This window comes from Ursus arctos, unplaced genomic scaffold (genome assembly GCF_023065955.2).
Source record: "Ursus arctos isolate Adak ecotype North America unplaced genomic scaffold, UrsArc2.0 scaffold_17, whole genome shotgun sequence".
NCBI classification, from domain to species: Eukaryota; Metazoa; Chordata; class Mammalia; order Carnivora; family Ursidae; genus Ursus; species Ursus arctos.
In genome coordinates, this window is record NW_026622841.1 from 45,227,089 (window position 1) to 45,246,125 (window position 19,037).

A 19,037-nucleotide genomic window follows, 5' to 3' on the forward strand; every position below is an offset into this window, starting at 1 on the left:
ACTCACCGAGGGGGAAGACCCGCCTAGAAAGCCGAGTAGCTCTGCTTGAGTGTTCTCTTCTGCAGTGCAGAGTTGGAAGAGGCTACACAAGTCTGAAAAGATTTAAGACCTTTTGTAATCGATTGTCCTAAGTTACAAAGTAAAAGCACAGGGTCTTATGCTTGCATGAAGTTTATTGACAAAGTACGCTCGGTGGCAGACTCCACCTTGAACGTTGGCTCAAACGGCGTTTCCAGCATCTGTTAGGAATGTAAACAGTGAATTGTTTAATCACAAAACCGAACACATAAAATGAGTGGCAGATCAAAAATGTGAGGTCGACCCTCCCATTACTAAAGTCTTATGTAGCTGTCTGTGCATTTGCACTGAAATATCCCAGCATTTCATGCGGAAAACAGCCATTCTGACAATTCCACTGGAAGTCTACAAAGGGGGCAAATGAGGGCACATGGACGTAAGATTTGCTAACGGAGTTCTCCCTAAATACGGTCAGTCACTATAGCATCTGAACCTGCCTGTGAAGGAAATCTAGCTTTTGCCCATCAGATGTTTGTTTGGCATGCAATTGTTTCAAGTAACTGAACTCATGGGGGTGCGGGTTTGACACTTGCTTCATATCTTAACTCGTCTCCCTGCTTCCTCTAGTGACCTCCATCCTGCCTCCTAGGTCTGTCATTCTCCTGGCTTCCTGCTGAGCTGTCAATCCCAGTGTCTGTCCTACGGATCCAGGGGCCCTCGAAGCCTATGGTTCCCCCCTTCACAGCTCTGACGTCCTCTTAGGTCTGTCCCCAGCCTCTCCCCATCAGTCTCATGTTGGCCTCCTTGCCATGTCTGAGTCCTGCTCTTTCCTAAGGCCTGGTCTGTGGGCTCTCTGCAAGGCTGGTTCCTTCTTGGGACTCAGGAGTCAGCTGACATCGGGCCTGAATGCCCTAATAAAGGAGGGCGTGTGTCAGTGTCTTGTTTTCCTCACCGTACTTCACGTGGTGTCATGAACTCTCCAGTCCATTCCCCCACTGAGGGGGGAGGCGGGACGAGCATGGGACAGGGCATTAGGTACTGGTGAGATGAAGAACGTAAAGATGATGATTTGTGAGTGATTCAATGATCTGATCCAGTTAATGCCAGTTGCTTTAGTTCCTTCAGGTGTTTCCAACCTGCCCATTTTACTGTAACTCCTCACTCTCTGAGGGAACAAACCTACCAGTGACGGGGCGCTCCATAGCGTCTCTGATCTCCCCCTCTCCAGTTGGCCCCAGTGCTCACGCCTGGCCTCTACTCTGACCCACCCCTTCACCTGCCAATTAGACTACAAAATTCCTACCTGATGTCTTTTTTTGATAAAGCCATCCCTGTCTAGCATCTTCCACAGGGCTAGCTGAAGAACCAGGTGTTCAAAGGTGATTGGGTGGATTGATTCATGTTTAGGCCCCAAGTCCTCGGTGTGAGTCGTCCTGGTGCAGTGCACCTACTGTGCCTTTCTTAGTAACCAGGGGTAATGAACTTGGAGATAATAACCACATCACATTTGTGTATACCCCAACTCTTTGCATATCTCAATTCAATTTCTGTAAATACCTCTATCTCCAGGTCAACAAATCAAAGTACTAGTGTGTGAAGGCCCACAAATCACGGTAGGAAACTTTACCTACCAGTTTTAAGTTTCTGCTCTGCGAACATGGGCAGTAGTCACGGTTATTTCTCCAGCAATACCGTAACTTCCAAAGGGAGTACGTTTGTCACCAGATCCTGAACCTTTTTTGGCTACGTCTTCTACTGGGAATGCAACAGAAAGAAAAACTGGGCTTTGTGGCCTGGGGACATCTTGTCCACTTGGAGGAGGACTACCATTCTGGGGATTTGGGGTATGTTTCTGGAATTTCTGATCTGCAGGAACAGCAATGGGTACTTGGACTGCAGCGTATCTCTTCAAGGCATCTGACTGAGAAACAACAGCATGTCCAGGAAGAGGTTTCCAATCCTGAGCTTCCTGAACATTCGAGCCTACTAAAATAAAAGGTGGGGCACTGGTCTTCTTGCTGTCGTCCATCATCACGTAAGTTGGAGAAGTAACTTTCGGTGGCTGCTGCAGAAACTGTGGATCCTTAGGATTAGATAAATAGAGGGTTGCTTGGGGGAAAGGCCCAGGTGCAGGTGGCGGTGATGGGCGACTTTGTTGATTCATATCAGTTAGACAATAAAGGGTCCACATGTTAGAGTATGGTGGTGGTTGTCCTGCTTCGCTTGCTGCTATGGCTATAAAAAAAAAAAAACAACAAAATTTGCAGGCATTAAAGGTTGGTCTCTGTATCAGGCGCTATGCACAGAAATGTCTTTGTAAATTTTTTTTTTACATATAAACAAACAGCTGTGGTAGTAACGTGTGCCATAAAGCGTGCTATAGAGAGGGCTAAATCGTGTTTGGTAATGTGAAAGAAGTGAGGCTCTCTACCACTGGAAAGCGAGGACAGGGTTGTGCGAGCAGGTGGCAGGGGCACTTGAGTTGTAGCTGAAGAAGCAATCTCATCCGAAGCCGCCGGTCCCAGGGGCACCAGCTTGAGACGTGGCCACCGCAGCGCCCGCACACAGGACGTGGAGGATCCACACTTGGGGCTTTACCAAAAGAATCAATTGAAGTGTGTGTGAAGCCAGTGAAAAAGTGTTAATTCATCTGCATAGTGACTTTCTTTACTAAAGAAGGCTGCACTGGGCATCATGATTTGGTCACATTATCAGTTATCTGTGGCCCTTCACTGGCGCCATAATCTCACATTAACTGGTCACCACACACAAGACATCACATCATCTAGGACTCAGAACCCCAGAGAGCACCCCCTTTAGGCAAGGCTTGAAATCATAGGTCCTAGGTGGCAGTAAAAGGCTGGTCAGTCCCCGAGGGCTTCTTTAAGAAAAACAAAACAAAACAAAACAATGTCTAGGAGTGCCATCCATCTACTTAACACCAAGGAATCTATGATGGCAGGTTTGTCTTGCCTAATGAAGACAGTACTGTCTTAGAGAACTAAGTCCCAGAAGATGAGATGGAGGCAAAACTCCTTCCTGACGGAGGAGTGGCACGTGGCCCAAATTGTACCGAGTCCACCGTTTGAACACTGGGCCTCGTATTCCTGGTGCAGCTTTTCTTCTTCCCCAGAAAAGAACACTATGCACATGATTAAGCTGCTGAGTTTTCAGTAGCTTCAGATACCGTCAACGGATCCTTCTGCAAGCCAGTTAAAGACATACAAGCCTAGCCTTCCGTTTGAAATCTCCACGTGGTGCTTTAGAAAAAGGGCGAGCACTGGGGAGCCGGGACTTGGGGTGTCACTACCGCCTCCGCCACAAGGGTCGTGCCCGTCCCACGTGCTAGCTCCCAACACTGCCCCCGGCCTTCTCAGTGGCGCAGATCCCCGTCACATTGCCAGACAGAATTTGATCCCAAAACACCTGCTGTGCTAACACGACCATCCCGGCTCTGGGAAGAGTCAACGTGGAGAGGCTTTCTGCAAAGGGTCGGGGGAGGTCGGCTCCGTGTAGCCCTCAAGGGGAGGGGGCAGGAGGGGGGCAGACCTATGTCCATAGCTGGAGGGAGGGATCAAGCCACGTCTGTGTCACGGGAAAGCCCGGGCAGCATCCCGCAGCCCGGCCGGCGGTGGGGTTTGTGCAGCTCTTGGTGGGCCCAACCAGAGGAGGCCGGTCCTCTCAGTGGCTCGAGCGGCCAGCCGGGCTGCTGCTGCTGCCCGTGCGCTGGCCCGGGGGACAGAGGTGCGGCCGGGCCGTCCTCTCCGCCCAGCTATGCAGCTGCCCCCGGCCCGGCAGGGAGCCAGGGCCCCCCGGGCTCCCGCAGCCGCTTGCAGAGCTCTCCCGCTGCAGGGCGAAAGCAGGGGCGACACACCACCATGTCTCTCACGCACCACGGGCCGCGCCTCCGGAGGGCCTTGTGTGCCCGGAGTTTACACTCACAAGTGAGCGATTTCCAGCCAACACCCCCTGGCTGACGTGCGCAACGGCGAGTTAGGATCACAGATCGTGTGCCTGACTGGAGGCTCCAGAAGTGCAAGGTGACCCAACATTGAGGCCGGGCTGTGGGGATGTCGCTTTAAAATCACTCCTCTCATAAGAGTAAAATCCCAAGTACAACAAAGCCTTTACGTAGGTTTGCCACCTTAAAAGCTATTGAAAATAGAGCCTTTTGACCAACCTGGAGGGAGCCCACGTCCGTGGTCACCTGAAATAGAGGTCACCTGAAAATGTAATTGGTAATTTTGTAAGTCTCTGGTTTTCTTACCTGGCTCCATCAAACCTTGTTCAAGTGCTTCTTCCCATTCTGGTTCGGGTTCTGGTTCAGTAAGACCTTCTGGAACAGGAGGGGGGGTACCCCCTGCTGCCCTTCCCTGCGCAGCCGAGAGCACAGCTGTGCCAGCTTCCCCAGAGAGCACGAGTTTGACCTCCATCTCCTGCGCTGCGGAGTTTCCCCAGGACTCCTCCTGCCCGGGGCTGCCAGGCACTAGGGCAGTGAACTCCATTTCAACGTGCAGAGGTTTTTCAGAGCCCTCTGCATCCGGGAACTGTGCAGGCGGACCTTGCAAAGAGGTGCCAGGGAGCAGAACTGTTGCTTCTGCCTCCAGAAGTACTGAGGAATAATTTGCATCCTGCTCCAACTGCTTTACCGAACCTACAGGGTTCTCAGACATGCCCGTGGCCAGTGCTACAGGTATGGGACTAACTGGTGGCTCGCTTTCTTTAAGAGACGCCACGTGATCGGTAAAAGGGATAAGTATGTGTTCTGGTATTTGCTCGACATAAGTAACTCCTTCAGTCACAGGCTCATTGTTATAGATAGATGAAACGTGAACGAATGAGGTGACCTCAATATCAGCCTGCAAAGGGACCTCGGGAGCTTGATCGTAAGCAGGAGGGTCTTGTTCATCCTGCAAGGGGAAGGAGGAAGCCGCTGCTGGTTCAGCTTCATCGCCTTTAGGTATAGAACCCAAATCTACACGGACAGCCGTTTGGCTCAGAACCTGCAGGGTTGCCCCCTCTGCAGAATACGCAGCAGGAGAGGCCTCCCCGGCATCTTCAGCAGCCTCTGAGCTCAGCACCTCGTCGGAAAACAGAGGCAGACTCGTGGCCACATCCACCATTAACACGTCAGACTGATCAGAATGAATAGATGCAACTTTACCTAACATCTGAGCGGCAAACTGAGCTGGGTCCGCTGGGACATAAGCGAACTCGGGCGACACGGCTGCTGGAGGTGGTGATGAGGGTGGGGTCATAACCTTAGGGGTAGACGGTTTCGAACTGGAACCACGAGCTGCTTCGGGTGTCTCCTCGGGCTCCTGGAGCATCTCCAAGTGAACTGATGGGAACTGAGTGGTTTTGTTCATAAACAGTGGTCCAGCTATATTGTCCTCCTCTGTGTCCGTGGATTTCTCCATCCGTGTAGGTTCTTGGGAAACTATAGATGTTCCTACCTGTTCTTTTATACATTCTGCTTTCTTCTCTTGTGTCGTTCCTTCTGACCACCTCTCTACTAAAAAAGCCAGATAGGTTAATTAGCCGGTATCCCCCCGCCCCTGAAAATTCTTAAGCAGTAATAGGTTGAACATTCGGATGTCAATACACACACAAGCACAGGCGAGTTCTGCTTAATTTCCCACCATCTGTGATTTAGAATGGGTACTGAAACTTCCCTTCCTTCCCCACTCGGAAGACACCTCAGTTCATCTCAGAAATCAGCGACTCTACGTAGCACGGTGACAAAACGAGTAATCACTTACCACCCTCGCTGGTCAGTGTGGGGGTGGGGTGGGGGGGGAAGATGGTAACTCTGCCTAGAGCTAAGAAAGCTGGAAACCTCCATGGAAAAAGCTCCTGATCTAAGCTTCCACATAAAACACAAGAGGGGGGGGTTACACCTGAGCAGTTAAGTGATCTAATCTCCAGCTGACGGAATAGCTTCTTAATGAAACGAACGCTGTCATGTTAATAAAGGCAGTCCTCAACTTTAGAGAACTGGTATGTACAATTTAACAACGAATGGGAAAACCAGGCCTATAGGATATTTTGACCTTAGGAAACATCGTATAGTCTAACCTAAAAATGGTAGCACTTGCTGGCGAGCTATGATAACGCAGCAGCCAAAGTCCTACTGACCCAGACAAGAGGGGCAGGGAGAGAGAGCTGGGTCCGCTTGGACTCGGCGAATCCTCAGGCATGAGGGCATTCTCGTGGCTTGGGAGGTCCAAACAGCTGATGACCTAGAGGAATTCCTAGGGCGGGGAAACTGCTGTGAACCCTTTTCTGAGGATTTCCTCTTGGGGAAGCATTTCCCACATAATGAAATTGGCAGAAAAAGCAGAAAGTGGGTGTTTTTCAGCTCTGTTCTTACTCCTCGCACATGGACTTTATTCCTCGGTGGTGACCTCCCTGGGGTCTCACTGTATCGCCAGGCTTCACAAGGCTTCTTCATGCCGGCTGGGCCCAAAGCCACCACCCCTGACAGCACTCCATTTCTGAAATCCCCACCCAGCTTCTAGTCTCCCGCCAGCTCTTCCCTGCTAAGCCTCAAGGCATCCTCCACACACAGGCAGCTCTGGAGTTGGCCAGCCACCCAAAGGAAATGGCTTGCAGACTTTGGGGGGGATCCTTCTCTGCAAACACCCCCTCTCTGACACTTTGTTGCCCAAATCCCAGCCCCAAACTCTGCTGCTCCATTTTCTCTTCCCAGACACACTTCCACTCTCGCCTTGGCCTTGCTGTCCTTGTGCAAGAAGTGCATGCTGCTAGGGTGAAGAGGGGGCTCACTTTCTATGAATTCCTTCTCCCAAGGCTCCAGGCACTGGACTGTTTTATAGAATTGCTCCAGCTTTTATGATGGTTGATGATAGGAGGCTAAGTGTGATAGCAGCCCCTCCATCCTAGCGAGAGTGAAATCTCTCTTCCTCCACTGACTTTCACCTAGCACAGCATCTGGGAATGGGTAGGAATTTAAAGTTTCATTAAATGAAACAATGAAGTGGACTTTACGGATAGGTAGGATTTGAAAGGTGCATAGCAACTCCTGGAGAGGGAAGTAGCGTAAACCAAAAATGAGGCGATGACAAGCTGTCTGTTTGGTGCATAGGGGGAGAGATGACGGCAAAGGTAGGAGAGATTCAGATTGCAGAAAGCTATGTTTGTGCAGCCTGGTCTTGGAAAGGGATCAAAATTTACGCACTAGGACAGACTTGTCAGAAAGCATTACTTTACTTTCTCTATTTGCATTAAAATGCTTGTTTCCAAATGGCAAAATTTACCCAATCTAAGTTAAAAAAATACTTAGCCCTTCTAGTTTAAAGTCTCTTTTGGTTAATTAGTCAATCTTTTGGGGGTATTTATCAAAGATTCTCCCATATCTAAAGAAGGAGGCTGACTGCTCGAGTGAGCTCTGGCTCTGATCCACGTTGCTCTTCTCTGCCAGACCTCGGTGGCCTAGAGAAGCCTCTGCTCCTAGTGCCTGGGCGCTGGGTGTCAACCCTGACTTGGCTGTAGTCACTGAAGGATTTCCACTTTGTGGAAAACGTAGCCTGTTATTTCCTGGGAGATCCCCTCCTAATTTGGTCTTTAGCATCGGAGGCCTAGCTGCCAATTTTTACCAAACCCCAGCGCGGACACTATGTGCTATAGCTCTCTGCTGGCAGGGTGAGTAACTTCACTTTGTCCCAGCGCGATTCCCTGCTTGTCAGCACTCTGGGACAATTGGAACACATCTGGACCAACTAGGAGCCCCATGCGGACCCTGGGACAGCAGAAATCTTATGTCAGGCTAGTCTGAGAAAGATGCTCCATGATTTCTAATCTGAGGCTTTTCAAATTTAATTCTTGTATTCAACACTTACTGAATGTCTGATCATGACAATTACAGCGTGGGTGCTGAACGTAGCACGTGTTATGTTAAATGCAATGCCATGCTAACCACAAAGCCGCTCAGAGAGGCACCCAGGAAAGCAAAGCACAAGACTTTTGTTCCGGTTTTAGAGAATTCCAATCAGAGGTTCTCCCCACCTTCCTTATACCCACTTTCGGTCTCAGCTAGCACTTCATGTGCACGCCCCACGCCCCGGTACGGCAGTGCCACGCCAGGAAGGACTTTACTTCCCTTCCCTTTGCAGCAGGAAATGAGCTTCTATCCTATCTCCTCCCCACCATGGCATATATAAAATAAAAACTTGATTCTAGTAGCTTTGGCTCTTAAGTTAAAACTCAGCTCTGGAAATTCCAAGAAAATCTTCTCTCAACAAAAACGGGCTCCTGCAAAACTCCAAAGTGTTTCTTACTATGAACTTGGGAAACTCACTACTGAGTAATGACTTCCTTGCTTGAATTATATTCGCCTTATCCCCTAAAGCCAAATGAATGAATGCTTGAGTGGGTAGAGACGAACGGAGTGAACAGGAACAATGGGAGGCTATCCGAAATCAGTGTACACTAGTTTAATATTTTTCAAAAGTATTCCTGTGACACTGAAGACTTTGGATTTTGTGAGCAATAGGGAGCTATCAATGTTCCTGGAGAGCAGAGAGCTACACTTAACCTGTTCAGGTCCAAGATGTTCTTCCCACACATACTGACTCTTATGTCCTAGTGTCCCTGACCCCCTTGTCCTCACTTTCCTGGTCTGCCATATCTGCTTCCCCTCTTAATCCTAACCCTGTATTTCTGCCCTAGGCTGCCAATCTGACCCCAAATCTATACCATTGACTATATCATTGATTGGTTCCATGATTTATTCGCCTTCTTTAGTATGGACTGTTCCCCAACTGATTAATCTTACCACAGTGGAAAAGCATAAAAGACCTAGGTTCCCCCTCCCAACATCACAACCAGATAATTATTTGAACTTTTTTCAACTTAATGAAATTCTTACCTTGATACAAATTACCACCCTGCCTAGGCAAATACAAGACTTCAAGAAATAAAAAGGATCATTCTGGCACAATACCCATCCCTGTTTAGGGAATCGGTATAGCCTTACTTGAAAAAATGTCCAGGAAAGTGCAGAGTAGCACCAGAGCTTCACAAAATTTAGTACAGATTGTCCTGAAATTGATACATTTCTCATTTACTTAATAGAAGAGCCACAAGTATGTGTAACTAACTGTGAAAATAATGCATAAAAATAGAATTTGGCATAAGAATTAAACTAAAAATATTATGACTATTTAATACGAATAAATAGGACAACATTTAATGATATGCATAACTGCAATGGTGCTAAATTGAAATCGCGCCCAGTGATCAGCAGCAGTGCGTGGTTATAATTACTACCTTATGGCCAAGCCAACAATGTCCAGGATCAGTAAGAAAAGTTAAAAGGTTGGGCGCCTGGTAACTCAGTTGGTTAAGCATCTGCCTTCGGCTTGGGTCATGATCCTAGGGTCCTGGGATTGAGCCCCGCATCGGGCTCCCTGCTCAGAGGGAGCCTGCTTCTCCCTCTCCTCCCCATTTGTACTCTCTGTCACTATCTCTCTCTCTTTCAAATAAATCTTAAAAAAAAAAAAAAAAAGTTAACAGGTTAACTCAGTTGGGCTAGGCCTTCTCGATTCTTCCAAAGAGTGAGCTATTTCCTGCCTTTGTTGGAAGCAGGACAGGGCTGATCCTAGAAACTAGACTCAGGGAAGCTGGGGGGGATGGAAGGTGATGGTGTTGAGATTTCATCTGCCACTCTGCATGGGGAAACCACTGCCCCTCCTCGCTGAGTGGTGAAAGCGTGAGAACGAGCGCAATCTGCCGTCAGGTTCTACGCGAGAAGGTGACCGGAGAGGAAGATGCGGAAGAGCAGGAGATACTATGGGGACAGGGAGCTGAAATTTCTCTCCACTCCTTCAGTTCAAGAATTTCGAGTTTTTCCGGAGGATCACAGTGTTATTTACTATGGAAAGAGCATGAGTTATGCTGCTAGGAAGCTCCCCGTTTCGATCCTAACCCTACCAACCAATATTTAGAAGCTTACAAGTTTTTTAATCAAGCCCAACCATCAGATTTCTTTTAAGTAAAATTGTAATGATGTCACCTACTTATAAATATCTCATTTTATTGCACTTCGCTTTATTTCACTCACAAATCCTTTTTTTTTTTTTTTTAACATATTGAAGGTTTGTGGCAGCCCTATGTCAAGCAAGGATGACTGGCTGTTCCCCCATCTCTCTCCCTCCTCTGGGACCTCCCTAATTCCAGGAGACACCAACAATATTGAAATTAGGCCAATCGATAACCCTATAATGGCCTCTAAGTGTTCAAGTGAAGGAGGAGCCACGTGTCTCACACATTAAATCAAAAGCTAGAAATGACTAAACTTAGTGAGGAAGGCATTTGAAAACTGAGATAGGCCGAAAGCTAGGCCTCTTATGCCAACCAGTTAGACAAGTTGTGAACGCAAAGGAAAAGTCCTTAAAGGAAGCTGAAAGTGCTGACCCGGTGAGCACACGAATGACAGACAAAACAGCCTATGGCTGAGATCGGGAAGGCGTGAGCGGTCTGGATAGAGCAAGCCAGCCACAGCATTCCCTGAACCCAAAGCCTAATCCAGAGCCAGGCCCTGACTCTTCAGTTCTGCGAAGGCTGAGAGAGCTGAGGAGGCTGCAGGAGAAAAGTCTGACGCTGGCAGAGGGGGGCTCATGAGGTTTAAGGAAAGAAGCCGCCTCCATGACGGCGAAGTGCAAGGTGAAGCAGCAGGTGCTGATGGAGAAGCTGCCACCAGTGACCCAGAAGCTCTAAGGTCATTAACAAAGGTGACTACACTAAAGAATAGATTTTCAATGTAGATGCAACATTCTTATATTAGAAGAGGATATCGAGGACTTTGCTAGCTAGACAGGAGAAGTCAACGCCCGACTTCAAAGCTTCAGAGAACAGGCTGGCTCCCCTGTTAGGGCTATGCAGCGGGTGACTTTAAGTTGAAGCCAAAGCTCCTTTGCCATTCTGACAATCCGAGGGCCCTGAAGAATGATGCTAAATCTGCTCTGCCCGTGCTCTAGAAATGGAACAGCAAAGCCTGGATGACATCATGTCTGTTTACCCCACAGTTTACTTAGTTTCAGCCCACTGTTGAGACCTGTTGCTCAGAAAAAAAGATTCCTTTCAAAATATTACTGCTCATTGACAACACACGTGGTCACCCAAGAGCTCTGACGGAGGTGTCCAATGAGCTGAATGTGGTTTTCATACGTGCTAATATGTCGATACTACAGTCCATGAATCAAAAAGGAATTTCAGTTTTCAAGTCTCGTTATTTAAGAACTACGTATTGTAAGGCTATCATTGTAAAAGATAATGATTCCTCAGATGGATCTGGGTGAAGTCAGATGAAAACCTTCTGGAAAGGATTCACCACTCTAGATGCCATTAAAAACATTTATGAATATTAACAGGCATCTGGAAGGAGCTGATTCCAAAGTAATGGGTGACTTTGAGGGGTTCCAGACGTCAGTGGAACAAGTCCCTGCAGATGTGGTGGAAACAGCAAGAGAACTAGAACTAGAAGTGGAGCCTGAAGATGGGACTGACCTGCTGCAAGCTCATGATAAAACCTGAATGGATGAGGAGTTGCTTCTTATGGATGAGCAAGGAAAGCCCTTTCTTGAGATGGAATCTACAGTCCTGGTGAAGATGCTGTGAAGATTGTTGAAATGACAGCAAAGGACGTTCAGTATTCTGTAAACTTAGTTGATCAAGCAGCAGCAGGGTCCAGTTTGACTAACTGTGAAAGAAGTCCTGTGCGTAAATGCCGTCAAACAGCATTCATGCGACAGAGAAATCAGTCATGAAAGGAAGCGTCATTAGGTGCGGCAAACTTCACTGCTTATTTTAAGAAATTGCCACAGACACCCCAACCTTCACCACCACCACCCTGACCAGTCAGCAGCCACCAACATCAACGCATCTCTCTGGAAGCTCAGATGGTAGTTAACATTTTTTAGCAATAAAGTATTTTTTTTAATTACGATATGTACACTGGGTTTTTTTTTAGACGTGTTATTGCACACTTAGACTACAGTGGAGTATAAACACAACTTTTATATGCACTGGGAAACCAAGAGAGTTCATTTAACTGGCTTTATTACAATATTTGCTTTATTTTGATGGTCTGGACCTGAACCCACAGTATCTCCAAGGTATGACTATACTCGATAATTCCATTCCTCTTTCCCTTCATTTCCTACCTGTAACATAGTAAGTGGTAGACAACTCTTTGGCCTTAAAAGATCACCCGAGTTTCTAAAATCCCCTCAGTTAATGATTCAGTACTATTAATGAAGAAACTCTCCAAGAAGACTGAAAAGTGGGGGTACTTTCTCTGATTCGTACGGTAGTGAGGTCTGTCTCATCCAATTGCAGGAAAACAAGAGGGTCCAAGGAAGTGTTCCGCAGCCTGAGCTGCTTTGGAAATGGGCGTATGTGGGTCAGATGCCACAGCGGAGGCCTGGACAGAGCCAGGGACCATCCTAAATGTTCTAGACTCTGGAAAGCGGGGGAAGCGATGAGAGAACAGAGAAGAAAAGTTTGCTCTCCTGTCTGGTTCTTTTCCTCCTCCCTCTTCCATCATCTGAGTTTACATGAATTTTTAAAGGCACTGGGGACTCTGGTAAACACTACTGGTCCTATAAAGGAGCCTACCAAAAATGGGCTTCGTTCCAAGAAAAATCCAGGATGAAGTGTTCAAATAAAACACATGATATGTGCAGGGCTGTACTGTGGACATAAAACAAATGTCTTTCATGCTCACATTAGCAGCTGGGAGATGAGTGGGGACCAAGGCCCCAGGGATGAGTGAGCCTTTGCTCCACTTTACCAAGTGCTAATACCTGATGGTGCCTTTAGCTTGGCCTCGCCTCATGCTGAGGAGACTGGAAGACTAGAATAAGGGTCAGTTGACATAGTCCTCAAAAAATGGTCCATGTTTCCATATTGCAAATCATGGAAAACCTGGGAGAGCCACAATCCCTGGGACCAACAGAGCATGTAGGGTATTCTAGATGCCACCATCCATACCTAACACCGGGGTCCACGTAAGGGAAGTGTATTTAGAGGACAGAAAAGATGCTACTTGTTCTACCCACACTTTTATTGTAGAGAACCGAACCACCATGCAGCCATATTTGCTTGGCACTCCCACAGGAATAGCAGTTGAGGAATTGGTTTAAAACCAGTTAGAAGACAGGAGGATGTCACTCAGGCGAGGAAATGCCCTACCAAAAGGAAACCTTATGGTGTATATCCCTAGATGTCCCTCTTTAGCCCAGAGTGATGCTTTCCTGGATGTAGATGGCTTCGTGCAGTCTCTATGATAGGACCTAAGTTAACGGACACTGTTTGCCAATAAAAAACTGGCTGATACGACAGTAAAAGGCAGATAAATGAGCCAAACTGTTATTAGACAGTGACAAAGAACTCTGGATTTTCTGGTCATCGGGGCATACCTTCATGTTACCTTCCCATCTCCCCAGTAACCCAGAGCAAGCAATGTTCCCTTCTGGTCTACTACCAGAGAGCGATCCACGTCTACAGCCATATGGCGAGCTCACTTCTAGGATTATCTGCACGTTATGTAAATTGTCTTGGTAACTATAGTTACCGGAGGAGAAAAGAATTTATCTCCCTCTTCTTACCTCCATCGGAAGTATAACTGTTCCATTAGTTCAGTCTGTTAAACTAATCCACATTACTTTAGTCCACTCGCTAAGTTGGTGGGTAAGTTCCTCAGTAAACAAATTTGCCTCAAAAGCTACCAGTTAATGTCCTCACAGCATAAAGATTCACCAACTTTACCACCATTCTCAAACATAGGAAGCCTGCTCACTCTCGGGCCTCTCAAACATAGCTCCTGGGGTACAAAGCCCCTAATAACCTTGACTTCTTGGGGAAACCAGCCTAATAGGGAAGGGGAGAATGGTCAGTGTTCTAGCACTCGTCTGTATATCCTGCTGGTGGCAAGCAAATCCCAGACCTGCGTCCCAAGGTAAGCTGAGAATGCCATCAGGACCCTGCAGGGAAGCAGTCAGACTAGAGAGCAAAATATTCCTGAACCACAGAGCTTCACTTCCCCGCTCCTTCAAATGCTAACTCTTGCTGATTTTGGTCTTGTTTTCTGTTTTGGGGTATGTCTTTCACTGCAGGTCCAAATCCTCAATTTTCACATTTTCCAGGTTCTACTCCTGACTTCTCCCTAGCTTGACTATGTTATGTACTGGCCTCACCAAACTGGCAGAGTATTAAAGTGGCTCAGACTCACTGATCCTACCTTTTCTTTCTCTATAGTCATTCCAAAATACTGGCCAGCCAGTGCAGCAAAAATTATTTCCTTATTTCCCCCACTGACCACGAGTCTCCGTTTTCTCCACAAAATTCTGCCGAAAGTTCTATTTACCATTCTTTTAGATGTGTATGCCTGTCCTTGGGATCACCACCAATTCATCCCCGTTGCTATGATCTTCCCATCATGTAAACTTTGCCTCTTTCTCCGTCTTTTTTCATTGCTCTTCTGTCAATGCAATGTCATGCTGTCACGTTCACATAGGCGTTTACACATATACACATAAAACACAACTTCTTTTCTAAGCAGAGGGATGGCCCTAGGCCACAGATGGGCTGGAGAAGACCACTTTCTAGGAAAAACGTCTCTTCACTATCTAGAGATTCTTGGAACTGAAAAGCTGGTCAGTTGCACCTAATTGATATCCTGCCCTCCACCTGGACTGCAGTTAACCTATTACGGGGAGGAAAAAAGAAAAAAGGATGTTTCTTCGTTTAATAAAAAAAATCTTCCAAGAAGAATGTTTATACAACTTTCCCAAGTAGTGTATCTCATTATAATTTGAGTCTTCATTACTACAACATCCAATTTTCTTCAAAGTTGAGTGTACTTCCTTAAAGATGGGGACATTGGAAAGGGTTTGAGTCATAGCTCATCCACTGTTTCAGGTCTCATTGTACCAAATGGTTTACAGAGAAGATGAGTTTTTCCTATTTTTCCTATTTTTGTCTTTTAAAGATTTAAAATCCTCCAAACTATCTCCATATTTTTCAAAAATGGATCAGATAATTAAATAATCACACTGATGGTTTCTTTTTAACAAACACCAGTGTGATTAAACAGAAAATATTTATGGGCATCATTCTTAAGCTTAAACGTATGGTGACAATTTATAACTAGTATTATTGAACTGTTACCACTTGTGGTACTTACCTTTAATCTGATGAAATTGTTTAACAAGATCTTTTATATCCAGAGAAGTATTCCCTGAAGGAATAAATACAGGAAATTAGATACATAAAATGCCCAATTTAAAATGCCTTCCTCTTCAAAGCAACAAATATATACTCTAAAGGAATAACAGACCTTCTCTAAACACAATAAGTTCCTTAAAATAAACTGCTGCGAACTGAGTGATGTTTGGCGGATTGGTTTTGAGAACGGCTCTGCTAACTCCTTCAAGCAGAGTCTTGAGGCCATACGGTACGACGAGTCTGGGCTTTGAAGAAATCATTTCGGCAGGATGTCTGTGTCTCAACTAGAATGAAGAAAAACAAAGTCTTATGGTTCATGTTTTCTATTAAAATGTCTATGAGTCAACTGTAGTTTCTAAGAATAAATCTATCTCCTACTGAAATTATTAGCTTGAGTTTAATCTCTAGGCATTTATTCTAGCGAAAATGGGCTAATTACACACACACACACACACACACACACACACACACACACACTACCAATAGCTTATTATGTGCAGATGAGCAATATGGTATTATTAAAGAAACCCATGGGGAAAGCCCTGCCAAGAACTCTAGGATGATATTAAAAACAAAGAAGGAAAAATCAACAAAACAAAACTTGTTCCTGTGATATTCAGTAAATTTTTGTACAGAATTTCAAGAAAGATTAATCAAGCTGATGTGTGTCTAAACAAGATCCTATCAAACTACATGGGCACTGGTTTTTCTGCACCTTCTCAAATAGAATTGTACAATAGGGTTTTTCTACAAGATAATATCTTTTTCCTTGTGTTTCTAAATCTACCCCTGGACACATTGATCAGCTTTCAGTATACAATTTTTAGCTTTAAATTTAATTTTGTTTTAATGTTAATCAGAATAGGAATCATACCACCCACCACCATATGCCCCTCTTTCTTTCCTCTTATTCTCCCTTAACCTCTGCCCTTGTTTTCTCCTCTCCCCCCCCCCCCCCGCCTTTCTGGATTTTAAGTGGTACCGAGGGTATTGCATAGTCTAACCTGCAATGCTCCAAAGTTGCAGAGGCCATTCTAAACTGTGTGTGTGTGTGTGTGTGTGTGTGTGTGTGTGTTGTTTAATTGTAAAAAATGATTTAAGAAGGTTTAGAAATACATGTAAAGAACAAAATTAAGTATTTAAGGAAACGAATTCAGTGGTAAAGGAAAAATTATGGTAGAAAATATGATGAAGCTACAGGTAAGGTTAGTATCCCAACACAAGCCATAGGCCCTACACTTTGATAGAGATGGGGTGTCAAATCAGCCCCTAAGCTACAAAACAGACATCACAAAGTAGGAAACATTTGGTTAAATGATTCATGTTTCCTGAGATTAAAAAAAAAAAACAAATCAGTTGCTTGGGAGAATCACAGGTACTCTGAACACTGAGACCCAGGAGAAATTTCTCCTATGGGTCCTCATAAAGGGGAGAATAGTGCAAGATAATGAATCATGTCAACAACATCCCTGCAGTAAAGAGAGTAATGAGTTTCGTGGGGCTAAGTTGCACAGTTTAGTTATGGCAATTATATAAGGAGTCAACCTCTAATAAAAAGTAATGTGTCATAGCAAAATGCTGAATATTTAAAAGTGCATTTCTTCTTCCCAAAGGTCAGGGAAAAAATGAATCTCTATTGGCCAAAGCAAACCCTTTGAGAATATAATTAAGTGTATTGAATCCTTTAATGAAAAACTACTCTTAGAGTATAAGTCAGTGGGACCTTTACTAAATTAAACCATCTTTAAAAAACTGGTGCAGGTTTGGCAAGCCCACGTGCTAAACGTCAAGGGACATAGACAGTAATTGTATGTATGATCCATATATATACACTTACACTATATTTGTGTGTGTGTATGTATGTATGTATATATTTTTTTCAAGTACACACTCTGCACTCCAGTGAGAGTAGGTAAGTCGTGTTCGGAAAAGGGGCTTACTAAGAGCCATGATGGAGCTACCAAAACCCTCTTTCTGTAGGCAGTTAGTGGTTGATGCTACCAACCGCAGGGAGAACGGCTGTACAGTGATCCTATTGGTTCTCCGCGCAGGTGGTAGCCGTGTCCCCACCCACACCAGACTCTGGGCAAGAACGGCTGTACAGTGATCCTATTGGTTCTCCGCGCAGGTGGTAGCCGTGTCCCCACCCACACCAGACTCTGGGCGGGTGCAGGGCCTTTCTGTGCTCCGGGACTTGGGATGCTGAGCGTCCTACAACACAGTCCCATGCAAAGAACTGTCCTGAGCAAGCTAAGAAATATTGGGACACCAAGCATGACTGCATCAACCGGTACTCACACACACCTACACTGAAGCTTGCTTAAAAGTGACCGCGTAATTCTTCCCACATTTCTCCTTTAAAGAATATTTGTCAAAAACAAGCTTTACGACTCCAACCCCCACGCCCCGAACCGTGAACTTGCATTTTACCCACTCCCCCAGGGCCAACGCCTGAGCAGGACAACGGTGCTGGAGGCTGAGGACGCGCGAATGGGGGCTTCGGAGCCACAGCAAACGTCCAACAGTACACACCACTCATTCCCTCAAGACCTACACTGAGTCTGTGCTTGGTTTGCCGTTGGATTTGTTTGGTGGCAAGGGCAGCGAAATGGGGGAGAGCGGGAGTCCCGGTTCCGCGCCCACTAGCTCAGGAGGCGCGGGTGGCAGACCCTCCGCCCCGGGTCCAGGACCTCCGCCACACTCGCCGGTGTGGGCCTGCCCTTCCCCACGGGCCTCCCACTCCGGAGGCCCTCCGCCTTCCCCAGCACTGGAAGAACCGTCCACAAAGCCCACCGCGCGAGGCGCCCCGAGGGCCTAACTGCCTCCGGTGCCGCAGGGTGGGGGTCCTTTTCTCCAGACTCGCCCCACCTTCTCCTTTCCGGCTACGCTCGAAAGAGCTTCCTCGTTGCCCCCTTGCCGGCGGCTCCTGTAGGAGCCCACGCTCCCAGCGGGGCCCTTTATACCCCTGCGGACGTCAGGCCGTGCGTCACAAAGCCCCTCCCCCCTCCCCCCAGGGCTCCCGCGGCCACGGAAGGAGGAGGAGCCTCAGCGCCCCCAGCCAATGGGGAGCCGAAGGGGACAAAGGCTGGAACTCCGCTGGTGGGGCGGGCACGCCTCGCCTTCTCTGACAGAATACGAAGGGACGCAGGGAAACTGGCGTTTTCAAACGGCCGGGAGTCGGTCAAGGCAACAGCCTCTTCACTTTTAGTCGCTCAATATAAAATAAAAGCTGTTGTAGAAGGAAAGAGAAATAGATTTATGGCAGTTGTCGTCGTCACCGCCGCGCCTCTTCACACTACTCCCCCACCCCAACGTGATGATACACTCTTTTCGGTCACCTTTTCGAAGAATAATTTGTCACGGTAACAAACACTACTATAAAGAGAACGAATGATTTCATGCAACACAGTACTTTCCCTTTTGAGAAAATCCCCTGTGGAAAGAGAACTTGGTATTAATCTTGACATTCCCAGTTTCCGCTAGTTGGGCTCTTGCAATACCTCAGGCACACCCCATCCTCCGCAACCACACTGGCAGCGGCCGCCGCGGTTCGGACCAAAGGAGCGGAGGGCTGACCCCTTCCAATACCCGCCCTCTCACGCATCCAGGCTCGCAGGTTTGCCCTGGGCGTTCCCCACTACCATAAACACGAGGACCAAATTCCAAACAAGCTTCATTGGCATCCATTTTCAAATATTAAAAAAACAAGAACCACTGGAAATCATCAAATAACATCTTTGGGGCATCTATCTGATAAAAACACTTTTTCT

General features: G+C 46.7%; 1 protein-coding gene across 3 annotated transcripts; it reads right to left on the reverse strand.

Moving 5' to 3' along the window:
• Window positions 1-155: 155 nt before the first annotated feature.
• CABYR (calcium binding tyrosine phosphorylation regulated) lies at window positions 156-19,037 on the reverse strand. Of its 3 annotated transcripts, none has more exons than XM_057313180.1 (5): window positions 18,136-19,037; window positions 15,380-15,551; window positions 15,227-15,280; window positions 5,183-5,533; window positions 156-2,253 (listed from the first exon to the last, which is right to left on the reverse strand). In XM_057313180.1, exons 2-5 carry the CDS (start codon window positions 15,525-15,527, stop codon window positions 1,655-1,657), a joined length of 1,152 nt encoding a protein of 383 aa, XP_057169163.1. In that variant the 5' UTR covers window positions 15,528-15,551; window positions 18,136-19,037; the 3' UTR covers window positions 156-1,654. The 3 variants fall into 3 exon arrangements, with proteins under 3 accessions (XP_057169163.1, XP_026351903.3, XP_057169162.1); XM_026496118.4 differs by having other exon boundaries at window positions 156-239; window positions 4,286-5,533; XM_057313179.1 differs by having other exon boundaries at window positions 4,286-5,533.